The sequence below is a fragment of the Seriola dumerili genome, unplaced genomic scaffold (assembly GCF_002260705.1).
Source record: "Seriola dumerili isolate Sdu_G_001 unplaced genomic scaffold, Sdu_1.0 BDQW01000025.1, whole genome shotgun sequence".
In the NCBI taxonomy this organism is placed as follows: Eukaryota; Metazoa; Chordata; class Actinopteri; order Carangiformes; family Carangidae; genus Seriola; species Seriola dumerili.
This window is the reverse complement of record NW_019174280.1, coordinates 20,823,049-20,845,102: the sequence shown is the minus strand read 5'-3', so window position 1 is coordinate 20,845,102 and position 22,054 is coordinate 20,823,049. Positions and strand designations below refer to the sequence as shown.

Here is a 22,054-nt window from a genome sequence, read left to right as displayed (position 1 = left end):
TCAGCAGTACACACACCAGTAGATCAGGTTAAACAGGATGTAGGCACCAGGGAAGATCATGCGAGAGTAGGTGTCAATGGCGTGGGTGTTCTGGATAATCCGGAAGCCGCGAATGCCCTTTTTCTTGGTCCCCGTGGACTCGTTGTCCAGGGAGAGATGCACCACCATTCGCTCCTGTTTTTCGGACGCATCCTCAGCCATCATGGAGGCTCTGGTGTACCCTGCCAAGCTGTTGGCATCTGCCTCGCTGTATGTCCCATCCAGCATCATGGTCCTGGCATGCGACATGCCACAGGTGCAGGGAAGAGTCTGGGACTGGGCAAAGAAAAAAAAAAAAAAAGAGGAAAGGAGTCAAGACTGAATAAAAAGTTGCAAGCATCATTTGGAAATATATGCAATTTCTGGAAAGGTCTCCGTACCTGTTCCCTGACTTTTTCTCTGAGCTTCCGTTCTTTACCGTCCCTCACTGTCGTCAGGTAGTTGACGGCAGCATATTCAAGCACAGACAGGAACACAAAGACGAAACTGACCCAGAGGTAAATATCCACAGCTTTGATGTAGGAGACTCTGGGCATGGAGGCATTGACTCCAGTGATGATGGTGGACATGGTGAGCACCGTGGTTATACCTGAAGCACAGAGAAAATACAACCTTGTGTTAACATGGCGGTAAAAAAAAGGTTTTTGGGGAAATATTCTGTAGGTCTGGGATGAAGGTCTTTTCACAGTCTGTCTACTCTGGAGTTGGTTAGTTGCAGAAAATATTACGAACGAGGAAGAAGGCAGAAATTACGGAAATGAAAAGACAACAAGGTCAGTAACGCTTGTAATTCATTATCCATGTTGCATTCACAACTTGCTTGTTCAGACCACAACACAGTCCTGGCATTTTCTAAATAAAACATGGCAATATATGATATTGTTCCACTTTCTAACAGGTTTCATATGTAATTTTTTACAGATATAGGCTATACTTTTAATGCATATATGATTTTTCCTCATATGTACATATATATATATACATAAATGGAAATTCAACACATGCACATATGTCCTCTTACCTAATGAGACTCTGGCAGGGACGGCCCTGCGGTCAATCCAGAAAGACACCCAGGACAACATGACCATCAGAGTGGCGGGGAAGTAGGTTTGGAGCAAGAAAAAGAAGATGTGACGCCGCAGAGTGAAGTTGATGTACAGACGGTTGTACCAGCCTAGAGACAAGGACAAAGGGAAACATAATGATGTAATGAAGTGCCCATGAAAAACACAGGACTAAATGAAATTAACAACTAATCTGCAAAGGGATGATAGAAATCTGGAGGGCATATAAAACCAGACCAAACAAACCGATGAACAAACAAAACAGCGGCTGAACAGAAAAGAGGTCATTGCATACAAATATCTGTGACACTAAAGCACTAAAAGGTAGAAAATGGCTGAATAACAATGTGAATGTGAATATATTAAAACAGCCCAGTGGAGTGTTTTTAAACAGCGATGTTCCAGTTCCTGAGTTTCAAACATTTCCCAGAGGAAGACTGTTTTTTTTCTCATTGGTTGACTAGAACAGCTTTAATGTTTCCTACCTTTATTAGCGCCATTTTCTATCTTTGATAAGTGTTGTCAGTGAGCTCTGCAGATAGCGCCGAGTAACCAGGACATTGTTTTTTGGAAAGACAAGTTTCTGCTGAATTCAAATGTAATTATACATTTAAACATTTAAAGGAAAAAGTCCACTGAGATGTTCTTCTTCTCACACGCAGTGAAACCCTCACAGATGGTCCAGAATGCAGCAGCCTATCTCGTCTACGATCAACCCAAAAGGTCACATGTCACTCCGCCACTCGTCGACCTACAACCCAAATCAAATTCAAGTCAGTAATGCTCGACTTCAGAGCGGACTTCCGGGTCAGCACCCATCTGCTTCAACTCAATCATTCAGCCTTACGCTGCTTCTCAGCCACCGGGTTCCTCCATCGTGTCATCCCTGCACGCAATTATTATAATAACCATGGCGACGAAAGTAGGTACGCCACTGTCGGTACAGTCCGCAGGTTTATTATTGTAACCATGACAACCGTAGGGGTGCTATTTCAGGTGACTATCACAGGGTTGAAAATTTTACACAATAATACAACACCAGGATCCTGAAACTGAAGCAGCTAAATGATATTCAGCCATTATAAATGTTGTTTTTTTGTACACACGTCCTTTTCCTACTGTGATATCTCAAAATGTCAAAATGTTGTTGTTCTTTGGAGAAAACTCTCAAAAACTTTGTTGAACAAATAATCGTGACACCAAACCATTTTTGGAGTGTGGAGGATTTTTGGATTCAACACCACAGATGGAAAAAAAAGAAAAAAAAAGAAAAAATCACAGATAAAGTCGAGGCTATTTGCAGCTGCCTGAACAATAACATTAACCTGTCACTCAGGCGGCAGAGGCACCACTAACAAGCAAGAAAAAGATCCTTCTAAAGTGTAGTTCAAACCATTTCAAAAAAGAAAAGAAAAAACTTGTTAATTCAAGTCTTTGCACAGAAAAAGAAAAGTGAAGACACCTCACTGATTCTCACGTCTCTGCACTAATCGTGCTAAAGACCTCAGGAACAGGAAATATATCTGTTGCTATTGTTGCTATTATGATTATAACTCTGAGAAAAATAATTATATGCTGTGTTATTATATGTTATATATATATACATCTTTTTTTCTCGATATTACGATTTGATTTAATTACGATACAATTACAAGTTCAATGACAGCAATGGATGACTGCAGGATATGTTATATATATTATTCCTCTTTTTCCCTTTTCTGGCACTGGTTTGATTTAATATAGAAAAAAACAACAACAACCATATAAGCAGCAAAGTGCAAATAATACTTCTCAAAAATATGACAAAAATCCTCAAACAAAGAGTCTAAACTTCACTTTCAAATATACAGTGTCTTCCAGTCACTACTGTATCTGCAAACTGATCCGGAGCAGGGCTGACCGAACCACTGGGCTGAACACTTGATCAATCAGCTGGCTTAAAAAAAATAATAAAAAAAGCTGTCAAGCAAAGGCTGCTTTTAGTGCAGGAAGTGTTATAAATGTAGGAAATCAATGATTCTTTCAACAGTAGCATTTAATCCCCAGCCGACTGTCGATACTGTCAACTTTGGCGCAGATAAAAGCAGCCGTAACAGCTGCCTGTTGCTCCATCCATCAGCCCAGACTATTGTAAGAGCTTGTTGAAACATTCATTATGAGTCTGTGTTGTTGGTAGCCACAGCAAAGTCTGTGCAGAGGCCAAAACTGTAGAAGAAGGCTATCGCTCTTTGCACCTGGCCTAACAGGGCGGCTGACCTGAGGTACCTGTAACCCCCAGTTAAGGCTAAGCGTGGGCTTTTATAGTGATATAGCTCTGAGCAGCACGGGAGGTCGACATCTTGTCTCATTTCTCTGGGGAGAGTTAGTGTGACGACACTACAGAAGTGTTTTTCCTGATGGAACACTTTTGTATATTTTGGCTCACGACTCTTTACTTCCCTTGGCTTTCAGCAGCAGAAAATGGCTGTAGGTTGGCTGCAATGAAGTTGCCAATTTCTTCAGCTATTTCTTGAGCTCACACACTGGTTTTGCGGAGGAGGGGTAGAAAATGATTTTCAGCAGTGCTGTTTGGTCCTGTGGCAGTTTTTCTTTTTTTTTTTTTGTCAGCGTGTCCTTTTCCTTTGTCGTGTCTTTATGGAAATGAGCGCTCAGGTTGGTTAAGTTAGTTGTTGTGTGGGGGCATTGTCGTCTCGTGCAACTTACAGTGTGTGTCTTGTCAGCAACTCTTTCATTATTTTCTCCACATTTCACAGGAAACACTGCTTAACCCAGTTTGGAGCATTTCCAAACTCTGTAATACTTGCACTCCCTAATAATTACATATTAATGCACAATCCAAAGATACACCATGAAAAATAAGCATTACCTGCACGTGTTAATGACAGAGTGCAGAGCAGGTTATAGTAAAAATGTTAATATAATTAGAAGTTTAATATTAAAAGTAGATTTCAACACAAGACCCCTGAGACAGAATGTGACCTCAAGGTAACATTAAGATAACATTAACATTAAGGTCGTTTTCATTTCAATTTATATTAATGACACAAGTTTTTTTTGCTCATTGGGTGACCCGGCCTTACAAGGAAACATCGATGTAAAACTCCGCTCGGCATTGGTTTCGCTGCTCTACCTGTGCTGCTGTAGAAAGCCAGTCTGGAGGTAGTGTGAAACTTCTGGATGAGGAACTGCGACAGAGAAATCCTGTCGTCAGTGCTCAGAGACTCATCGCCGCTTTTCCAGTAGAGCATCAGGTCCTCGTCTGTGTAAGCATCTGATGGACAGAGAGCTTGAGTTTATGCACAGAGCAGAGCCAGTGTCAGCATCAGAGACAGGGCTGAGTACCCAACTTAAATACTTTTATGGACTGACAGAATTGGTTTGAGCCTAGAAAATATGGAGGACAAAAAATGACGTAAGTATAAATAAATAAATAAAGTGCAGAAATAAATAAACAAATACATAAATAAATGCAAAACAAAACCATTTTGATAATGACAAATGCTATTTCTAAATAAATAAATAAATACATAAATGAATAAATACAGAGCAGCATTTTTCATTACCAAACTGTATGTATTTTGCATTTATTTATGTATTTAATTATTTATTTCTGCATTCATTTGATTATTTATTTATTTATGTTTATGTAATTTTTTTGTCTTTCATACGAAAAAATGCTTTGTCATTCGATACCTAAGGAGTAAATGAGTAAATGTCATCAGTGTCAGTGAGCCAATCAGCATGCAGCATGCTTGGACCAAGCTCTAATAATGCTGGTGATTGGCTGTTTATTTACACCAACACGTTTGAGCGTGCAAAGACACCAAGCTTAAAAGTAAAATCTAAAATTTGTACCGTAATGTGTATTGTAATTTTCTTTTTGTTAAAATGGAGTTGACAAAATTGGTGTAGAAAAAAAGTATCGTTAAGAATCGGTATCAGTTACCAATATCCAAAGTTTTTGAACGATTCGCAACAACAGCAGCTGGATCTCTGTTGAGGCTTAAAGAGACTTAACTCTTAATTCAAGCTCAGTATTTAACCTATATCTGATTCTCAAATAAAAGCTGAACAAATGAAGGACAGCTGTTAATAAAGGCTGGCAAAGAAACATTACTTTAAAAACTAAATTATGACTATTGTACTAATGGCGTTGGTGCTGTGGAAACGTACATTGCACTGAATTTACAGGTGAAAAATGAGTAAATCAAAGCAGTGGCACAATAATCTGATGATATTTACTTCTAAAACAGACACATTGGAAAGAGAGACCCGTCTAATATAAAGCTTTTTAATTAAACTCTCTCTACAGTCAAGCTAAATAAAGCAACTATTTTCCAATTTCCGGCAACCAGTGCCATTAGACGTGGGTCCCACTGAAGTGAAATCCTGATGGAATAACATCCACCGTAGTTCTGCACCAACCTCCGACTAATAAATCACGGTTTAGTGTTTCTTGTCAGTGTGGTGCTGGTTCAGGCAACATGCTGCTAAATTGCTTTGGGCCTTTCATAATTAGGAGCAAAATATCTGAGAGGTCTTTTGAGCAAGAAGAGCGGAGGCACGTGAATACTTACAGCTCTCCAGCTCCAGCGTGCATGTCTGCGAGTCCAAAGGGAAACGACTGAAATCCATGTTGCATGCAGCGGTAACTGTAACCCTGGGGAATTAAAGCGAGAGTGTAAATCTCACCAGCTCTGCAGATGCTACACCGGGGCCTGCCAAGTCTCATTTGGTTGGTGTGATAAAACCCTATGGAGGCAGATATCTGTGTGTATGTGTGTGTGTGTGTGTGTGTGTGTGTGGGAAGGGATTTCCTGTCCTCACCTCAGGCTGTACAGGACATGACCGTCTGGGAAGACCCGCAGCATGATGTTGTCGGTGGTGGTGTCGTGGATGAAGGACCTCTTGGAGTGGACGAAAAACACGTCAGGCACCCAGATTTTCTTCACCAGCCGCCCGTCAAAGGTCATGCTCTTGTTGGTGGTGCTCGGGAAGGCCAGCCTCTCGTCCTTCCAGTAGTGCCTCAGATATAGGGTCATGGTGAAGTCCTGGGGGGGGGGGGGGGGGGGGGGGGGGGGGGGGGGGGGCAGAAACAGTCACTGGATTAAGTCACACTACAAGTACTCCGCTCGCTCACCGAACCTGGTTTATTACATTCCTCTGGGATTACACTGCTGTGGATTATATGGATTGTATATAACTAAACATTGATGGTCAACAGAAGTGCTGAACATATGTTGACTAAGCACGGTCCGCAGCTCCCACTCGTCCTGTTTTCTCTCGCCTCCTTCCCTCCCTGTTGCTATGCGGGGCCGGAGTGCGTCCATGCGTCTGCACCGCTCCCTGCCACAGGAGATCATCCTCTATCCCATTCTCCTCGTGGCATTACATAAGACCAGATCAGTTTAGAATAATGGCTGCAGCAACACATTGTACTCTTGGCACCCGCCATAAAAGCACCTTTGATGTTGCATAAGATGAGTTCGGGCTCATGTCTGAATCCGACGTGTAATAACTGTAATGTAATAGAAATTTACTAATGAGAGGTGATTTCAAGTGTTGTGATCTGAAGTCTGTGTACTTTTTTTTTTATAGGGTATTTATAACTGCAAGCTCATTGGTGCATCTCTATACAGTATTTCATTTTTGTTAAACTTTTTATTCTTATTTATTTCTTTATCTCAAATATGCTCTGATTTTAATTTTTAGAGAGACATTGTACGAGGCCAGGATGTAGGTGAAGAGTAGGATGGGAAAAACATCTGTTCACTACACTCAGGAGGATTGTTGATGCAACCTCTCTTGGTCTGGTGTGACCAGTAGCCTTTGGGTACTCACATATCTGTAGCCGTGCTACTGTTGTGCTACGTTTTAGCATTTACCGTTTATCCATAACTGCTCCCAAAAGTTGAATTAATATGCAATAAATAAATAAAAAACCCCCCCACATCTGTTAAATTCACTGCACACAGGCACACACTTACTTGGTGTGGTATGAGTAGCTAATGGTGGCTAATGTTAGCTAATGCTAGAAAACCTTTGCAGTGCAACTGAATAAACGAAGTCATCTTTACTCTTGCTGCTGTTACGATACATTTAAGCATCTATTATCGTCGTTATATTCATTAGCATTACAACACTCTACTGCTCAATTCAATAGGCCCAGGAGTTTTAAAGCTACAGTCTCACTTGTCTGGGATGACAATTATGGTGGCAAAAATTACATAGACTCATTTTAAGGATACGTCTGGTAATTGTATTAAGCCATACATTTCTCTTAATGTCAACAAACTCCATGTGCAGACGCAAGCCAACAATAAATGTATCCCACTAAACAAGTAGCCTGATAAATCTTATTCTTCTGTACCACAGAGCTTCATTGTTGTCCAACACATTAATAAGCCACAGTGTTGCGTGGGGGGACATGTTACCTCATTACTACTAAATACTACAGTGGTTCCCAACCTGTGAACCATGGCCCAGCAGGGGGTCACGGAGGTAAAGGGGCCAACAAATCATTAGCAACACAGAAACAATTTAATTAGAAAAACTCCTCTCATTGTTTTTTTTTTTCTTTTTTCGTATTAAAGTTCAGTTCAATCCTGAATGTTCGATCATTATCATTAAAATGAAAAGTGAACGCATTATTTGGTCTCCGTGTTGTTATGAGGTCGGACGTGGGCCGCCTCATTTTCAAGTGGGTCGTGAGTTGGAAAAGTTGGGAACTTACTATACAGCAACAAATGTGTATTAATCCTCAGTGGTAAACAGTCCCTATAGCACCAAATGAGCCCCTTGTACATGTACCTGCATGGTTATAAGTTATCAACAATTAACCATATATATACCACAATTTGTGTTACTCAAAGCAATGTGTGAGACTGTAGTCTGCACAATCTCAAATATAAGCACCTTTCAGCCCCTTGTATCTCAACACACTTGTTATGAAGTTTGCTTGAACATTATTTCCTTTCGTGATTGTTCAGGTATTTACTCAGCAGCCTTTGGCCTCGGTGCTGAGAGTCACACACAGGGTGGAGATGGACTAGCGTGCTGCTTTTGGATTCTTCTTCATGGAATTTGTTGACATTAAGAAAAATCCTTTAATATCTCATTTTTGCGAAAGATCATTTGCTGTGTAACCATTAATCAAGCTGTAGCTTTGTGATATGACATAATGTCATTAAAAGCAGCTGTCATTTAGAATCATTAATTTTTTCAAATCCCCCCCCCCCCCCCGACCCACACCCCCCTCCACTCCACTCCCACCCCCTCCGTCTGCTCCAAAACAAATAAATACTCAACCCTTCCAAATGAAATGTAATCCTTGGTTGTCCTTGCAAACAGGAGCTTACACAATATCACGACGACAGTTTTGGATCCAATTTATGGTTCCAGAACAGAGGGTTGATTTAATTACATTACTCAACGTGCATTTAGTCTGACTTTGAGCAAAATAAACGGCTCCTACCACCCAGCTTTCATAACCTCATTCTGAGTATCCGACTGAAAACGGCTTAATGACTATGCGACTAACGGGATACAATCATCTGTCGTTTTCTAAAAGGACACAGTCCCTCAAATTCCAATGTGTGAGTGATACATGTTTGTTATTAAGTTCTAGTTATCAGACTGCGTTTTGGGCCCCGATCTGCGGCGTCTGAAGAAGAAAGTCGCACCGCAGTCTTCCTCACTGTGGTGCTCATGTGTGCATTCTCATGCTGCTAATGAAGAATGTTCCTGCGAAGCCCCATTAACTGCTGCGTCTGACGAGCGCTTCTTCCCCACGTGCCGAAGCACAGTCATTTGTTAAAGTCGGCGGCTTCATGCCTGGAAGCTGAATATGTGACAGATTTACCAGTTAAAGCTGCTGGCAGTAACATAAACGCACTGGAACAGCAGCATTAATAATGACATTCTGGTTTTTATTTTTAACTTTTTATTTTTATGTTTGTGCTGGTCTTTGCTTTCAAAAATCCCCCATTTTCTGCATATTTAATTATTATTTTTTAAACTTTATTCCTTTATTGGTGACATGAAGGATATATAGGACATAATGGACAGACATGTAAACAGTTATAGAGATGTATGGTATGAGTCTAATAATAATAACATATATAATAACACTGTCAATGTACTATGACATATCTTACATCAAAAATATAATAATATAAAATAATATAAAATAATATGATAATAGTGTAGTGATATTATGACAATATGTATAATAGGCTAATATAATAATTTTAATAAAATATAATATTAGTATATTACATAATAATAATTGTTATACAGGTATGATAATGTTATGTTAATTAGTGCTGCCAGGTCTAGACTGAATCTATTTTAATTACTGTTATTTGTCAGTATCAGTATCTGCAGCAGATTCCAGGTCAATTTTACAGTAAAATTACAACTTTAAAAAAGTTATTTTTACCCATAACCTGACGATGTGAACTTTTGGGCATGTTCAAGCGACTCACCATGTCGACCTCTGATATGCTGTCCAAGCTCTCCACCTGAACATCCACTCCCACAGGGACAGCAGGACCTGCAGGTGTACAGCAGTTAGACACATCAGAGTTTTTGCATTCATTCATATCGTTTTCTGACAAACTGTTTTAGTACCTGATGAGTGTGAGTTGAACACAACGATGATGATTTCACGTTGTTTTAAAGTTATGTTGTACTGCAAAGTTGAAACCAAGACTTAAAGGTCCCATATTGTAGTCGGATGTCCATGTGTTGTTTGATTATAAATCAGGGCTTCTGTAACTTTGTGACGTCATAACGAAGCAGTCACCGCTCTCAGTCATGCCCCAAGCCCCCGCCCACCTGCATCCACCGTCCAAAGCCTTGCAGGCTCAAGTTCCTCCGAGTGTTTACCTGACTCAGTCACTCACTTCAATCAAAATAAAACAGGGAATGAATCAAAAGTCTGAACTTAAAGAGTCCAAAAGTGTCTAAACCTGAAGTGTCCTCTCAGGGCAGACCATGACAATTCACACGTGTTTCTGACTTGACTCTTTTTCACAGTCATTTGATTTATTGTTATAAATAATAATAAAATAATTCAATTTGTGCTGATATTATTTGATTTTAATAGAAATATGATGCCAGTTGTGAGGTAGTCATCAGCTTCTCCTCTTACACACCGCCCTTAAATAACAATCATATCCTTGATATCCATATGCTCATTTGATGACAAGCAAAACACTATATTTTCATAATTGGTGATATGTATTGAGATGATTGAAAGGACTATATTTAAGGCCGTCTTGGGATTTACAGGGATTTGGAGGAGTATCCTAGTAGCCCTATCATGAATAGCAAAAATAAATTCACACACCCTTCTGTTATTCGTGTATTAAAGTCACATTGGCTGCTGTAGTATTTTTAATCTGAGCAGCAGTAATGGTGCCAGCCTTACATAACCAGCGGCACGGCAAAGCTGCTACCTGGAAGAGGGGATATTAACTCGCAGCTGTCTGCAGAGAGTCCTCCCTACTCTTTCTCACACCATATGCCTCACATCACGTGCCGTACTCAGCGAAAGCTCCTGGTGTCACCGAGACAACGGACGTGGCACCAGACACCTGCTGAGGAAAGGAATAAAAAAAAAAAAGAAAAAGCCTCGATCACTTTACTCTCTGTCTCTGTCTCTCTCTCTGCAGCCGGGGTCACACGAGGTCGCGGCCGGAGCCCGTTCTGAGCTGACCCGCACTGCAAGGACACAGCAGTGAGAAAACAATCTGTACCATGGAGGGATATAACAGTGTATGTTCCCGAGATCACAGGGTATTGCAGCTTATTTTCTGTGCTGCAGTGTTCAAAAACTGAGGCTGAAAAAAAGCGAGGGGTTATTATACGTTCAGACGGGACAGTCGCTCACAGATGAAATGTCCTGCGTGTGGTTTTGCCAGAAGATTTCCTTTTTTGCTATTTTGGGCTTTTGAGCATCAGCGAATTATTCTACGTCACTGATTATCAGATGAGACCCATGGATGCGTCATAGAGATGCTCCACTTCATCATTCCAGTTGGCCCCTGTAGCCCGCAGTCGCACTTCTGTGTGGGCTGCTTTCAAATAAGGCATGAAGGGAGAGTGTGTCACCCAATGCCCCCCCCCCCCCCCCCCCCATCACACCACAGCACCGAGCACCAACAAACATCACAGAGGAGCAAGCGCTGTAAGTTAAAATGCTCCACAGTCTGTTTATGGGCGCGTGCAGCCTGAACAACAGGCATATTGACAGCTTCACTTAATACCGCGTCTTAGTCTTTAAAGTGGAATTATCATCAAGGCGTAGGAAACAAAAGCACATAATCCATATGCATTCATTATGTGACATAAAAGCAAACATTTTTATAGCAATGTTTGGGGATTTATCCAGCAGCTGAATTTTTTTATCAGGCTAATTATTTGAGTCACTGTGTATATGGGCTTTAATTTCTCCCTGTGGATGAAATTTCATATTGTCTCTAATTAAGGAACTTACACTACACAAGCTGAGTAATGATCATTAATCTAGGAAATACAGGACGTGGGTGTTTAGGAGGGACTTTTATTTTGATGTGTACCACAACCGTTCAGAAATATTAAAGTGTAAAGCCTAAAATTAGTCAAAAGGGCAAGTATTTCACTTGTGGAGGCAGTTTACTGGGTTTTTGCAGGAACTTTTCTTTTAGATGTGTTAACTCTCTATTGTGAAGGTATCAGTCCACAGAGGAATGCACACAGCCTGTATTCAGAAACTGAGCCTTAAAACCAGCCGTCAGGACTTCTGTAACTTTGTGATGTCACAACTAAACAGTCACCAGTCTCAGCCGTGCCCTCAAGCCCCGCCCACCTGGACCCACCATCCAAACCTTGCAGGATTTGGTTTCTCTGAGTGTTTTACCTGAAATCTACTATATTTTTTTATTGGATCACTCTGAAGACAGTCAGCCAATCAGAAGAGAACCTCAGAGCCTCCTCTCTTCTGATTGGCTCACTGACCTGTTGTTACTAGAGCTCCGGAGAGAAGCCTGTGAGAGGAGATGTAAAATTACACTGGGATGGTTTTTGGGTCTTAAAACCACAAATATATCTTCTTATGGATCAACACTTCAAATAAAACAAGTACAGGATGGAGTTAGCAAAGCTTAGCATGAAGACTGGAAGCAAGGGGAAACAGCTAACCTAGCTAGGTGTTATTGTGTCCGTGCAAAGACTTTTAAAATCTGTGCTCACCAGTAGCTAGAAACTCTGTTGCTAGGTGTATTTTTAGTAAGCTAGCTGTTTCCGCTCTTTATGGAAGATAACCACACCCTGAATCCAGCTCCATCCCAGGAAGCAAAATGAAACTTCTGGCCTGATTCCTTGGCCCGAGTCTGGCCCATATACTTGCACATCTGGTTAGTGAGTGTAGCTGTAGCTCCGGTAGAAGATTTTATTGTGTGTGCCCCAGAATGGGTCCCAAGATGTGGAAGTGGCATCTGACAGTCATGCTATATATGGGCCAGATTCGGGCCGTGGAACCGGGCGTATGCTGGCCCAGGATTTATTTTGACATCTGAGATGAAAATAAACATTAACTTTAAAGGTGTCATCTGACAGGTTTGTGCCGCCGCTTCCACTGTGTTCAGCATGAACTTGACGGTTATTTGTTGCTCCTGTTGGATTTGATGATGGTTCACCTTTTTCAACTTTTTCCGCCGTGGCCGTGACCACGACAACAATAGAAACCGCAGCAAGGAAAAAGGTCACGGGGTTAGGGTTAGGAATGAATGCAGCGCTACGTTCACTAACGGCAGCAGAGTCACAGGGAGGCGGTTGGGTTGGATGGCGGGCGTTCGAAGCACGACTGTCGCTGTCACTGGAGTTCGCATCCATTCTGTGGTTAGGTTCAGGCAACAGAAGCGCTTTCGTTCAAGGTCAGGGAAGGATTGTGGTTAAATGTGAATAAACTCATTGTGTCTGAAGTCATTGTGAACTTATTCATTATTAAAGTAGTAGTTGATCTGAATGTCAACAAGTGGAATGGGACGCAACAAACATGTCTTCCTGGTGAGGTAAGCAGTGTTTACCTCTCGTCCCCTAATACGCCTCATACGCAGGCTGTCGGTAGATGCTAGCCACAGATCAAACATCATTTAAGGGAGATTTAAGCGGGGTTTATATTTGTTATTGCAACATGTGCAAATACGGCAGCCTATTTTTCGCCTTGGGACTGACTGTGGATCGTTTCAGGAAGTGATCCAGCTCAGTTCGTTTCCCCAAAAGATTTGTTCTTTTGAATGAAAGGTTTGTGAACAACTCTGACACTGAACTGCTGCTCTGTTTGTGGATTAGCAGCCGTAAATCCACTCTTGGTTCACCCCGACTAGATTACACAGCTCGGCTCGTCCATTACACACTGTACTGCCGAGGCTGGAGAAATCGCAGTGAGAGGATGAATCTGATGGAGGCGGGTTTCCGTGTCTTTAATGCAAATGTGACTGATGCATGACAGGTCTATCCGGCCCCTCCAGTGTTTCTTTAAACCTGAGGCAGACAGGGAGGTGGAGCTCCATAAGTACGTGTATCCAGGAAATCCTAACTTGATGTGGTGACAAATATTCCGTCCAAACATCCGCCTTCTCCTCTTCAGCTTCCTGTATGCGTTTGATTCGTCAGGCGTCAGGTGGGGACCACCCAATGGGAACAAAGCAGGGGCTCTAATTAGGATAACACAACTTCATCAAAATCCACACCTGCAAAATCGCACCTGCTGTTGTTCTCTGAATCATATTGTAGAAGCAGAAGAATCTCAACCAAACAATTATCGCTTCTTTGAGATATCCGTTTATTGTTTGCAGTTTATTTGGACAATCGAATTCTCCACAGTCGGGATTTGTCTGATTGTGACTTGTGACTGAATTCGCTCCATCCCCTCACTGATCCCCAGCGGCACATAAGCGCATCATTCTCCATATCGTTCCACCAGCAAACAGGAAGTGGCTGCGTAAGAGGCTTTCATTAGTAACACTGCAATCGAAGCCTGGAGGAACCACGGCAGCTGCTGCGCGCACACACGCTTCTTCCTCAGCCAGATGAGCGCGCGGCAGCCTCCCAGTGCACTTACACAGGACAGCTTTTGATTATCTTTGACTGAGACGATCACCTTCTTCTTCTTCTTCTTCTCCTTCTTCTTCTTCTGCTGGAGAAGAAGAAACTGCTTGCATCAGCAAACAAAAGCTGACGAACGCAAAAGACAAAAAAAAAGAAAAAAGAAAAAAGTGATCCTCAGTGGGATCCCACGCCCATCTGTGGCTGCAACTGTCGTCCCAGAGGAGCATGAAATTCACTGTGGGACGTTTCATTCAGCTCGCCACCTCCTCCTGTACGTATACAGTGGCCTGTTTATGCTAAATACCGGAGAATGGGAATAAGCTTCTTATTTTTAATTGCCTCCTCAAATCCCAGAAGCAGTGGCATTGTCCTGACATTCAGGGTGTAAAGTAAGGGCACAGAGGACGCCCCTTAGTTTGACTTCTGTCAGTGCAGAGCAATCACAGTTGACAGAAATGGATGGTTTTAAAAACATCTGGCGCAGAAATGAACTCATCACCAGCCATAATGCTACAGCAGCAGTGGGAGAGAGGACATTTCTTCCTATCTTTCCCTCTAAGGTGCTGCAGGTCCTCCGCTCAGCTCTCTTGTCAGTTTGTTTTTAGAACAGAACCCGCTGAGTGTTTCTCTGTTTCTCTCTCTCTCTGTTTTTTTTTGCTTTCGCTCGGGGCTGCGAGCTCAACATGTCACCTATTTCTGTCCTCTTAAAGGTTTGGCAGCCGCGTGGGAACGGAGACAGGTGGGGAGAATAAACCTGCGTCTCCTCTTCCAGTCAGAGTGGTATTAACAGTCACACTCAGGTTCAGCAGAAGGTGGGCCCTGACATTAACAGCAGAGAGGCTGAGTCAGTGTCAGAGGACCGCTGAGCTGCAACGTCTAATCCGGTCGGTGTGTGATATCGCTCGGATAAAAAGAGTCGAGATCAGTGGGCAGATATTTGCTCATTGATCACTGAATAGAAGCAGCTCCGGGCGCTTACCTGCGAAGGCGGGCCTCATAGTGAAGTCATGCTCGTCGATGCGCAGAAGGTGGGTGGTCTTCACCTTTCGGGTTTTGGTTCCATCCGCAACCTTCTTCGACAGAGGACTGATAACAGGTGAGAGGACAGAGAGAAGTTTTTAAAGTTAGGACTAAAGTGTGTGGTTATAACAAATAAAGAATGGTTAAGGTTAAAGGTCCCATATAGTATAAAGGTCTCTGTCCATGTGCTGTTTGATTATAGATCAGGTCTAGGTTCTATATTAATACTGTGAAAGTATCAAAGCCTCAGTCCACAGAGAAATGCACACAGCCTGTATTCAGAAACTGAGCCTTAAAACCAGCCGTCAGGACTTCTGTAACTTTGTGATGTCACAACAAAGCAGTGTCCACCCTCAGCCATGCCCCAAGCCCCGCCCACCTGGACCCACCACCCAACCTTGCAGGATTTGTGTTCTCTGAGTGTTTACCTGAAATCTGCAATATTTTAATTGGATCACTCTGAAAACAGTCAGCCAATCAGAAGAAGAGGCTCAGAGCCTCCTCTCTTCTGATTGGCTGATTGACCTGTTGTTACTAGAACTCCAGAGAGAAGCCTGAGAGAGGAGATGTAAAACTACACTGAGATGGTTTTTGGTTCTTAAAACCACAAATAAATCTTCTTATGGATCAACACTTGAAATAAAACACAGGAGAAGTTTAAAACATGGACCTTTAAACTGATGGTTCTGGGTAAAAGAAGATTGTGGTTCTGTGTGACAGAAAACAAAGACATGTTTCATATATGAAAGTCAGATGTGCCACATCTGCCCACTGTCCCAATAGTGCTGCAGGAATGAGAATACAATGAATGAGAATTAGTTTTTGTCGAGGGAACCATGGTGATGCTAACTTACAAAACAAAACAAAAAAATCATCCCTGCAGCACTCGATATCCAAATCTGGAGTCAGTCCAAATCCTCCCAGGAAGAATGACAGCATGGAGGTGGGTATATGGGGCTTGAACACTGGAGACTGCTGTTTGTTTCTTGTCTGTTGTGTTTAATGTTTGTTGTTTTTGTAAAGCTCGGCATGATCGTTCCATAACCACAACTATGTGGTTATTATTGTAACCAAAAACTTAACCCTGTGTTTGTCTTTGTTGATAAAGAAGTTTATCTTTCAACTGGAAACTGCTGAGAATCGGTCCTGAGGATACAGGTGTCAGATCGGAAAATGCATGTTGTGTTTTGTCATGAAAATTGGAGGACTTGTTGCCACCTCAACACCCCCTCAGGGCAAACACACACCAGCATCATGAGATGTGCATCGAGACATCCGCAGCCATCACTGTCTGCGTCAGTCTGCACGTTGTTGACGTCTCGACACGTGTCGACTCTCCAGAACAGCAGCGATTTTATCACATTCACCCGAGCGTCAAATAATGCAACGGCTCCATGACGTGGACGATGTGTGTGACGTTTCGCTCTCAGCACGGACTACTCCCGACATTGGCTCTGAATGGAAATCATGAGCCTAATCGAACAATATGAACAGTATTTCCCTGGATGCTTCCTGCCTTGTCCGTGGCTCTCGGCTCTGAGCTCATTGTTTCTACCACCTCACAACTACAATGTTATTTAATTAAAAAAAAGGCTCCAAAATTGTTGGAAACAGGTGGAAACACTGCAACAGATGGGGACTATTTTCAGCAGCGAATTAATCCACGTTTGGTGCTATAGTGACTATTTCTGGCAGCAGGCTGATGAGTGTGTGCGTGTGTGTGTGTGTGTGCAATTGAGTCAAAATAAACGACAGTGTGTTCGTGGTGATGAAGTGAAGGAACATGTCACCCAGTGCAACAGTGAGCTCTGTGGCACAGAGGAAAGAGATATATCAGGCTTTGGAAACACACACTGTATAAGACGGATACATTCATCGACAAGTAGAAAATGATAGAATTGCAGACGTGCACCTTCTACTTAAAAGAGTGGAGGGAGGGGACTGTGTGAGCGAGCTCAGCTGCTGTCCACGGCTCTGAGGCTCCTAAATTTAATTTTATTTCTTCTGTTTTTTTTTTGTTTGTTCTTCTTTTTGCTTTGTACTTCCTAAGAAAAGAAAACACTGAACATGTCACATTAAACAAGGTCTCCAGGTTGAATGAATGTCTTTTGTTGCATGATTTTTAACTGTAGGTGACAGCTGTTCTGCACATTTTAAAACTGAGTGTTTTGTTCAAAAATTTGTCAAAAAATTATCAATACCAGCAACTTTGACATCTTTGATTAATTGTTCGTCATCCTCTAGTGAATGTTCCAGCTTCTCAGTGATGAATATCTGGGAGACAAAACGATCGCAGGAGAAACAATGAGAAGATGAATCATTAATGAAAATTTGCAGCCTCTCTGCTGCAAGGACTGACGCCTGGGGCGAGAAGAAGTTTTGTTAGTGCTATGACAATGTACCTGAAGCTGCTGCTGAGAGGAGGCTGGGTGCTTGAAAAAAAACCAAACTAAAGGCTTAAGGATGAGATGAAGACATTCCTCCACTCTCCAGTCTCTCCTGTTTCCCCTCAAAGAATAAAGAACGTAATCTATGCAATGCTCTGTGTTACTCCAGGTGAATGTGTTCACCTGGAGTAACAGCCAACATGCATTAGGCTTCTGCAGGGATGGATCTTCAGGAGGTTTTTCTTCATGCGCAGCTGGAGGAGAGAGAGAGAGAGAGAGAGAGAGAGAGAGAGAGAGAGAGAGAGGGAGAGAGAGAGAGAGGTCTGTGCGCTCTCCGGTTGCTCTCCACTGTTTTCATGCTTTGGTTCCCCTAAAATTAAAAAACCCGCAGAACAGGAGTGTGGCCGCGGTGTGGAGGCTCCTGATGGTTAGAAAACGGATTTGGAGCAGAAAGGGCGCGGGCTGATGCAGATGTTGACAATCTGGATGATGCTGATTGGAGGGGAGATCCGCTCAGCAGCTGCCTCACCCCTAATTTCCTTACTTTTTTAACACGATGTCATGAGTCTTTGCTGGTGTCAATCATAACCTGTCAGTTCTTGGAGATAAGCTGGAGAAAGCTCGTGTGAATGTTTGTCCTGTGATGATCTCTGGAGGTCAGAGTTCACGTCTCAGTTAATAATAAAATAAATAATAATAAAGGTTTCCCCGACACTTACTTGCCGAGCTTGTGAGTCTCCGCCGGCGCCGACCATCGCTTTTTCCTACTTTTGTGCTTCCTGCACTCCCCGACAAGGATCAAACACAGGAGCAAAAGCAGAAACCTGGCGTAACCCGGCATGATGAGTTTAAAATTCCCGCAGCGAGTCGATCGGTGACGACTTTGGTCCGCGTGCAGGACGCGCTGTGCACGGTACCATCTTCCTTCCAGAGAGGCAGGAGGAGGAAGAGTGTGGAGAGTCGAGGGACTGTGGGGAACAAGTGCGCCGGCTGCTTTGCAGAGAGAGACAGAGTGGTGAAGTCTGATAAGCGCTCTGATTGGTTTTCAGACTCCAGAGGAGCTTTTTTTTTTTTTTTTTTCCCTGGCGCAGGAGCACACAGCATCAGCGCCACACACATACACACACACACACACACACAGCGCAGTGAAAACAAACAAGCAAACAAACAAACACACAAACAAGCCCCTCCTGACCAGTGGTTTAGAGGCAGAGACACAGCTGGGAGGAGAGAGGCAAGAAGAGGGAGGAGGTGATCATCCTGACACAATGATGAAAGGGTCCAGTGGTTTTCTATCACTTGATTTGATACCATCATTAACATTAACCTGCTCTGCATTTGCAGATTGGAAAATGTGAAATTATGTCATCTCATGTATTATAATGCTGTGCAGTGGAGGACAGAGTCAGGGCGTCCTCATCCTCAGTTCAAGTCTCGGATTGTCCACAGCTGTCTCGCTCGCGGGGGCTCCTCCTCACATCCGCCTGGAGTCTGGATAGAAATGTTCTTGGAAGATGTGAAATTGCATTAGAAACCAGTGGAATTACAATATCTCACCCGATTGGGCAGACGTTCAAATATCCTTCTCAGACTCAGTTTATTTAGGATTAATACTTTTTTTTTTTTCTATGGATTTCCTGCAAAAGTTGCCAAATCCCCTTTTCCTCTATGGAAAGTGTGAAGATGCCAGCAGCTGCCGGCTGCAGGGAGAATTCGTCAATATGCGGCGTCACAGTTGATTCCTGATGTTTTTGTCTTGACCTTTAACCTCCGTCCATCACACAGTGAAGAATGACAGTGGTGTCAGCTCCTCACATTAGTCTTTGTGGAAGCTGATGAACAGTCTGCTGCTCCATCAGTGTGTGTGTGTGTGTGTGTGTGTGTGTGTGTGTGTGTGTTGGGGGGTGTGTGTGTGTTTCTGATCTGAAAAGATTAAAAGATATGATTGAGTCAAAATGATGTTTTCTAGACGGCTACGTCCAGCCTGATTAATTCTGAGCATCCAGTGATGGAGGAGTTTCACAGGCAGGAAGAGATTTCCCCCTTTTTTTTAAAAAAAAAAAAGATTTGGAAGTTTTGAGGCTGACTTACCAAAACTGAGTGACAGATTATTCAATTAAGTTTTACCACCTTAATTTTATGCCTTTTGAGCCTGATTATTTCATCCCAAATTTACAGACACAGACATAAGACCTAAAAACTGCAGGAACTTCACTCTGTCTTGAGGTAATGAACGGGGCAAAGTGCCGCTTCCGTAACTAAAATGTGTTTCTTTAGCTTCAGCTTTTCTTGTCTGGTTGAACTAAAAGACTAGTTCATTATAGATTAATGCATTTAAATATGTGATATAAAGGGTGGTTGAGTAAAATATTGAGTCGATTGAAAGAAGTACAAGTCAAGTCTCAAGTCCTGGTCTCATGTAACGTGAAACAAGTCCAAGTCAAGTGTCAAACAAATCAAAAACAGGTCAGTCACTGAAGTCAGGTCTCAACTCTTCAGTAAGAAAACTGCAGGTCAGTCACTCTTCTTTCAGGTCTCTGAACGCAACTATTAAAATGACACGAGAACATTTTGCTTTCAAAACTCCAAAACCATTCATTTCAATGATTCAGTTAACAATTGCAATTTTTTTTTAAATTATTATCAGGTCCAAACTTGAGATTCACTGCTGCAAGATTTACATGAAACTCGACTCTTGATTTGAGAAGAAAAATATTTAAAGTTCACATTTTTGGACTCCAAGCCAAACCTCCAGTCTTAAGTCTACAGCGCTGGTTTAACCGAACATGAACAGGGTCAGAGAGTGAGATAGCCGATAACTGCTAGTTACTAGAAGTTTAACTCTTCATTGGCTTTGCATTTTCATGGGACTTGTGGACAATAATATAAAGTAACATAAAAATTTGTAGATAGTTTGACTTTGAGACGGGTTTACTCACCTATAAGTCAGGTTTCAGTGTCTTCGGGTCATCGTCCTGCCAGTTTTAGCCGTGTTAGCCGCAGGGCTCTATGTCAACGTCTGGTGGTGCACTTCTTCGGTCCTGCAGAGAAATTCGGTTCTGATGCCCGGACAACGAATCCGGCCTTTGCCGATCCTCTGACTTTTCCTCCTGCTCCACCATCTGATTCAGTGGTTTGAATTAAATCTTAGCAACGATAGGTTGGATCATCTTTGGCACAGTAGTGGCGAGACGTGCTAGGGCTAGCAGGTTAGCATGCTAACTTCACTAGAAGAAAAAGACGCGATAGAGACAAGAGCTAACACTGGTGATAATTTCCACCTGTGGAGACAGCTGTTGGTGAGTAAAGGAGTAATGTTTGATGCTGAACTCACAACTTCTTCTAGACCGGTACGTAAACAGCTGTTAATGCTAACGTTAGCTATGTAGCAATAGCAAAACTTACAAAATAGCTCCTCCAAACATCAACTATCTAATAATCTACACTCTTGCCTCTGAATTCGGCCATTATCACTGCATATGTGGATGTTTCCTTTGTTTCTTTGAACACATTAGCACCTACAATTACCCAATCAATCATCAGGATTATTAATCGGTAACAACAATAATGCAGATTCCCTGTAGGTGTAGTAAGGGATTATACAACCTGAGACATGGCAATCACATTCTTTCATTCAAGTCATTTATTTTGTTTATACACCAGTATACCAGCCTTGGGCACAATAACTGAAGAGGCAGATACAGAGAGATTCGGAGAATATGAATATTTGAAGAACATGAATATTCACAGAGAATCTCTGCTGCCTTCAAGTGAAACCTGGACACATGCAGGTATAAGATGTTGCCCGAATAAGAGAGAAAAAACTACCAATATAGATTTGTTCCACTCAACAGGTAGACTGCTACAACTACCTTCGGCTATTTGTATGCTGCTAAGTTGCCGTACGTGTCCAAAAGCCATCAGAATGAATTTAAATTGCTTCCCAGTTCCGCTGAGTCTCATCAGAGTGATAAACCCCTACTCAAAGTATATCAAAGAAGGTAAATGTTAGACAGTGTTTGGGTCTATTTATACAAGCAGGGGGGGGGGTGGGGAGAAAAATGACTGTTTGCATACAGCTTCAGAGAGTGCAAGCCAAATGAGATTAATGCACAGGGATGTGGTGTGAATACCATGAAACAGCAGGGGAGACAGGGAGAGAGGCAGGGAGGGAGGAAAGATACAAATGAATGGAATTACACTGTCCACAGAAAGAAATGACTTCCTGATTCAGATAAAAATGAGGAAAAACTGTTTGAGGATGTGAGAGACAACATAGACCATGTTTACTGGTTTACCACATAATCCCTAAAATGATCGGTAAATGTCGATATGGCAACAACAGTTCAAAGCAGCTCATGCTATACTTCAGTAAGTGAGCCAAACAGCCACCCTTTCCCCCCCTCACAGGACTGCTGGGAATTATTACTCTGTGTGCTCTGTTTTAGT

General features: G+C 42.4%; 1 protein-coding gene across 1 annotated transcript; it reads right to left on the bottom strand.

Annotated features, from left to right (window-relative positions):
• On the bottom strand, positions 1-18,446 carry LOC111240147 (gamma-aminobutyric acid receptor subunit rho-2-like). Its single transcript, XM_022770136.1, has 9 exons — positions 18,325-18,446; positions 15,178-15,284; positions 9,590-9,657; positions 5,931-6,154; positions 5,681-5,763; positions 4,234-4,374; positions 1,061-1,213; positions 420-628; positions 1-315 (listed from the first exon to the last, which is right to left on the bottom strand). Exons 1-9 carry the CDS (start codon positions 18,444-18,446, stop codon positions 1-3), a joined length of 1,422 nt encoding a protein of 473 aa, XP_022625857.1.
• Positions 18,447-22,054: the final 3,608 nt, after the last annotated feature.

Excerpts from the sequence above, each read along its gene's own strand:
- LOC111240147 (XM_022770136.1), bottom strand. The coding sequence starts at position 18,446 with ATGCCGGGTTACGCCAGGTTTCTGCTTTTGCTCCTGTGTTTGATCCTT. Across the intron at positions 1,214-4,233 it reads GGCTTTCTACAGCAGCACAG|GCTGGTACAACCGTCTGTAC; the intron begins GTAGAGCAGCGA and ends CCTTGTCTCTAG. Across the intron at positions 629-1,060 it reads CCCTGCCAGAGTCTCATTAG|GTATAACCACGGTGCTCACC; the intron begins GTAAGAGGACAT and ends TCTGTGCTTCAG.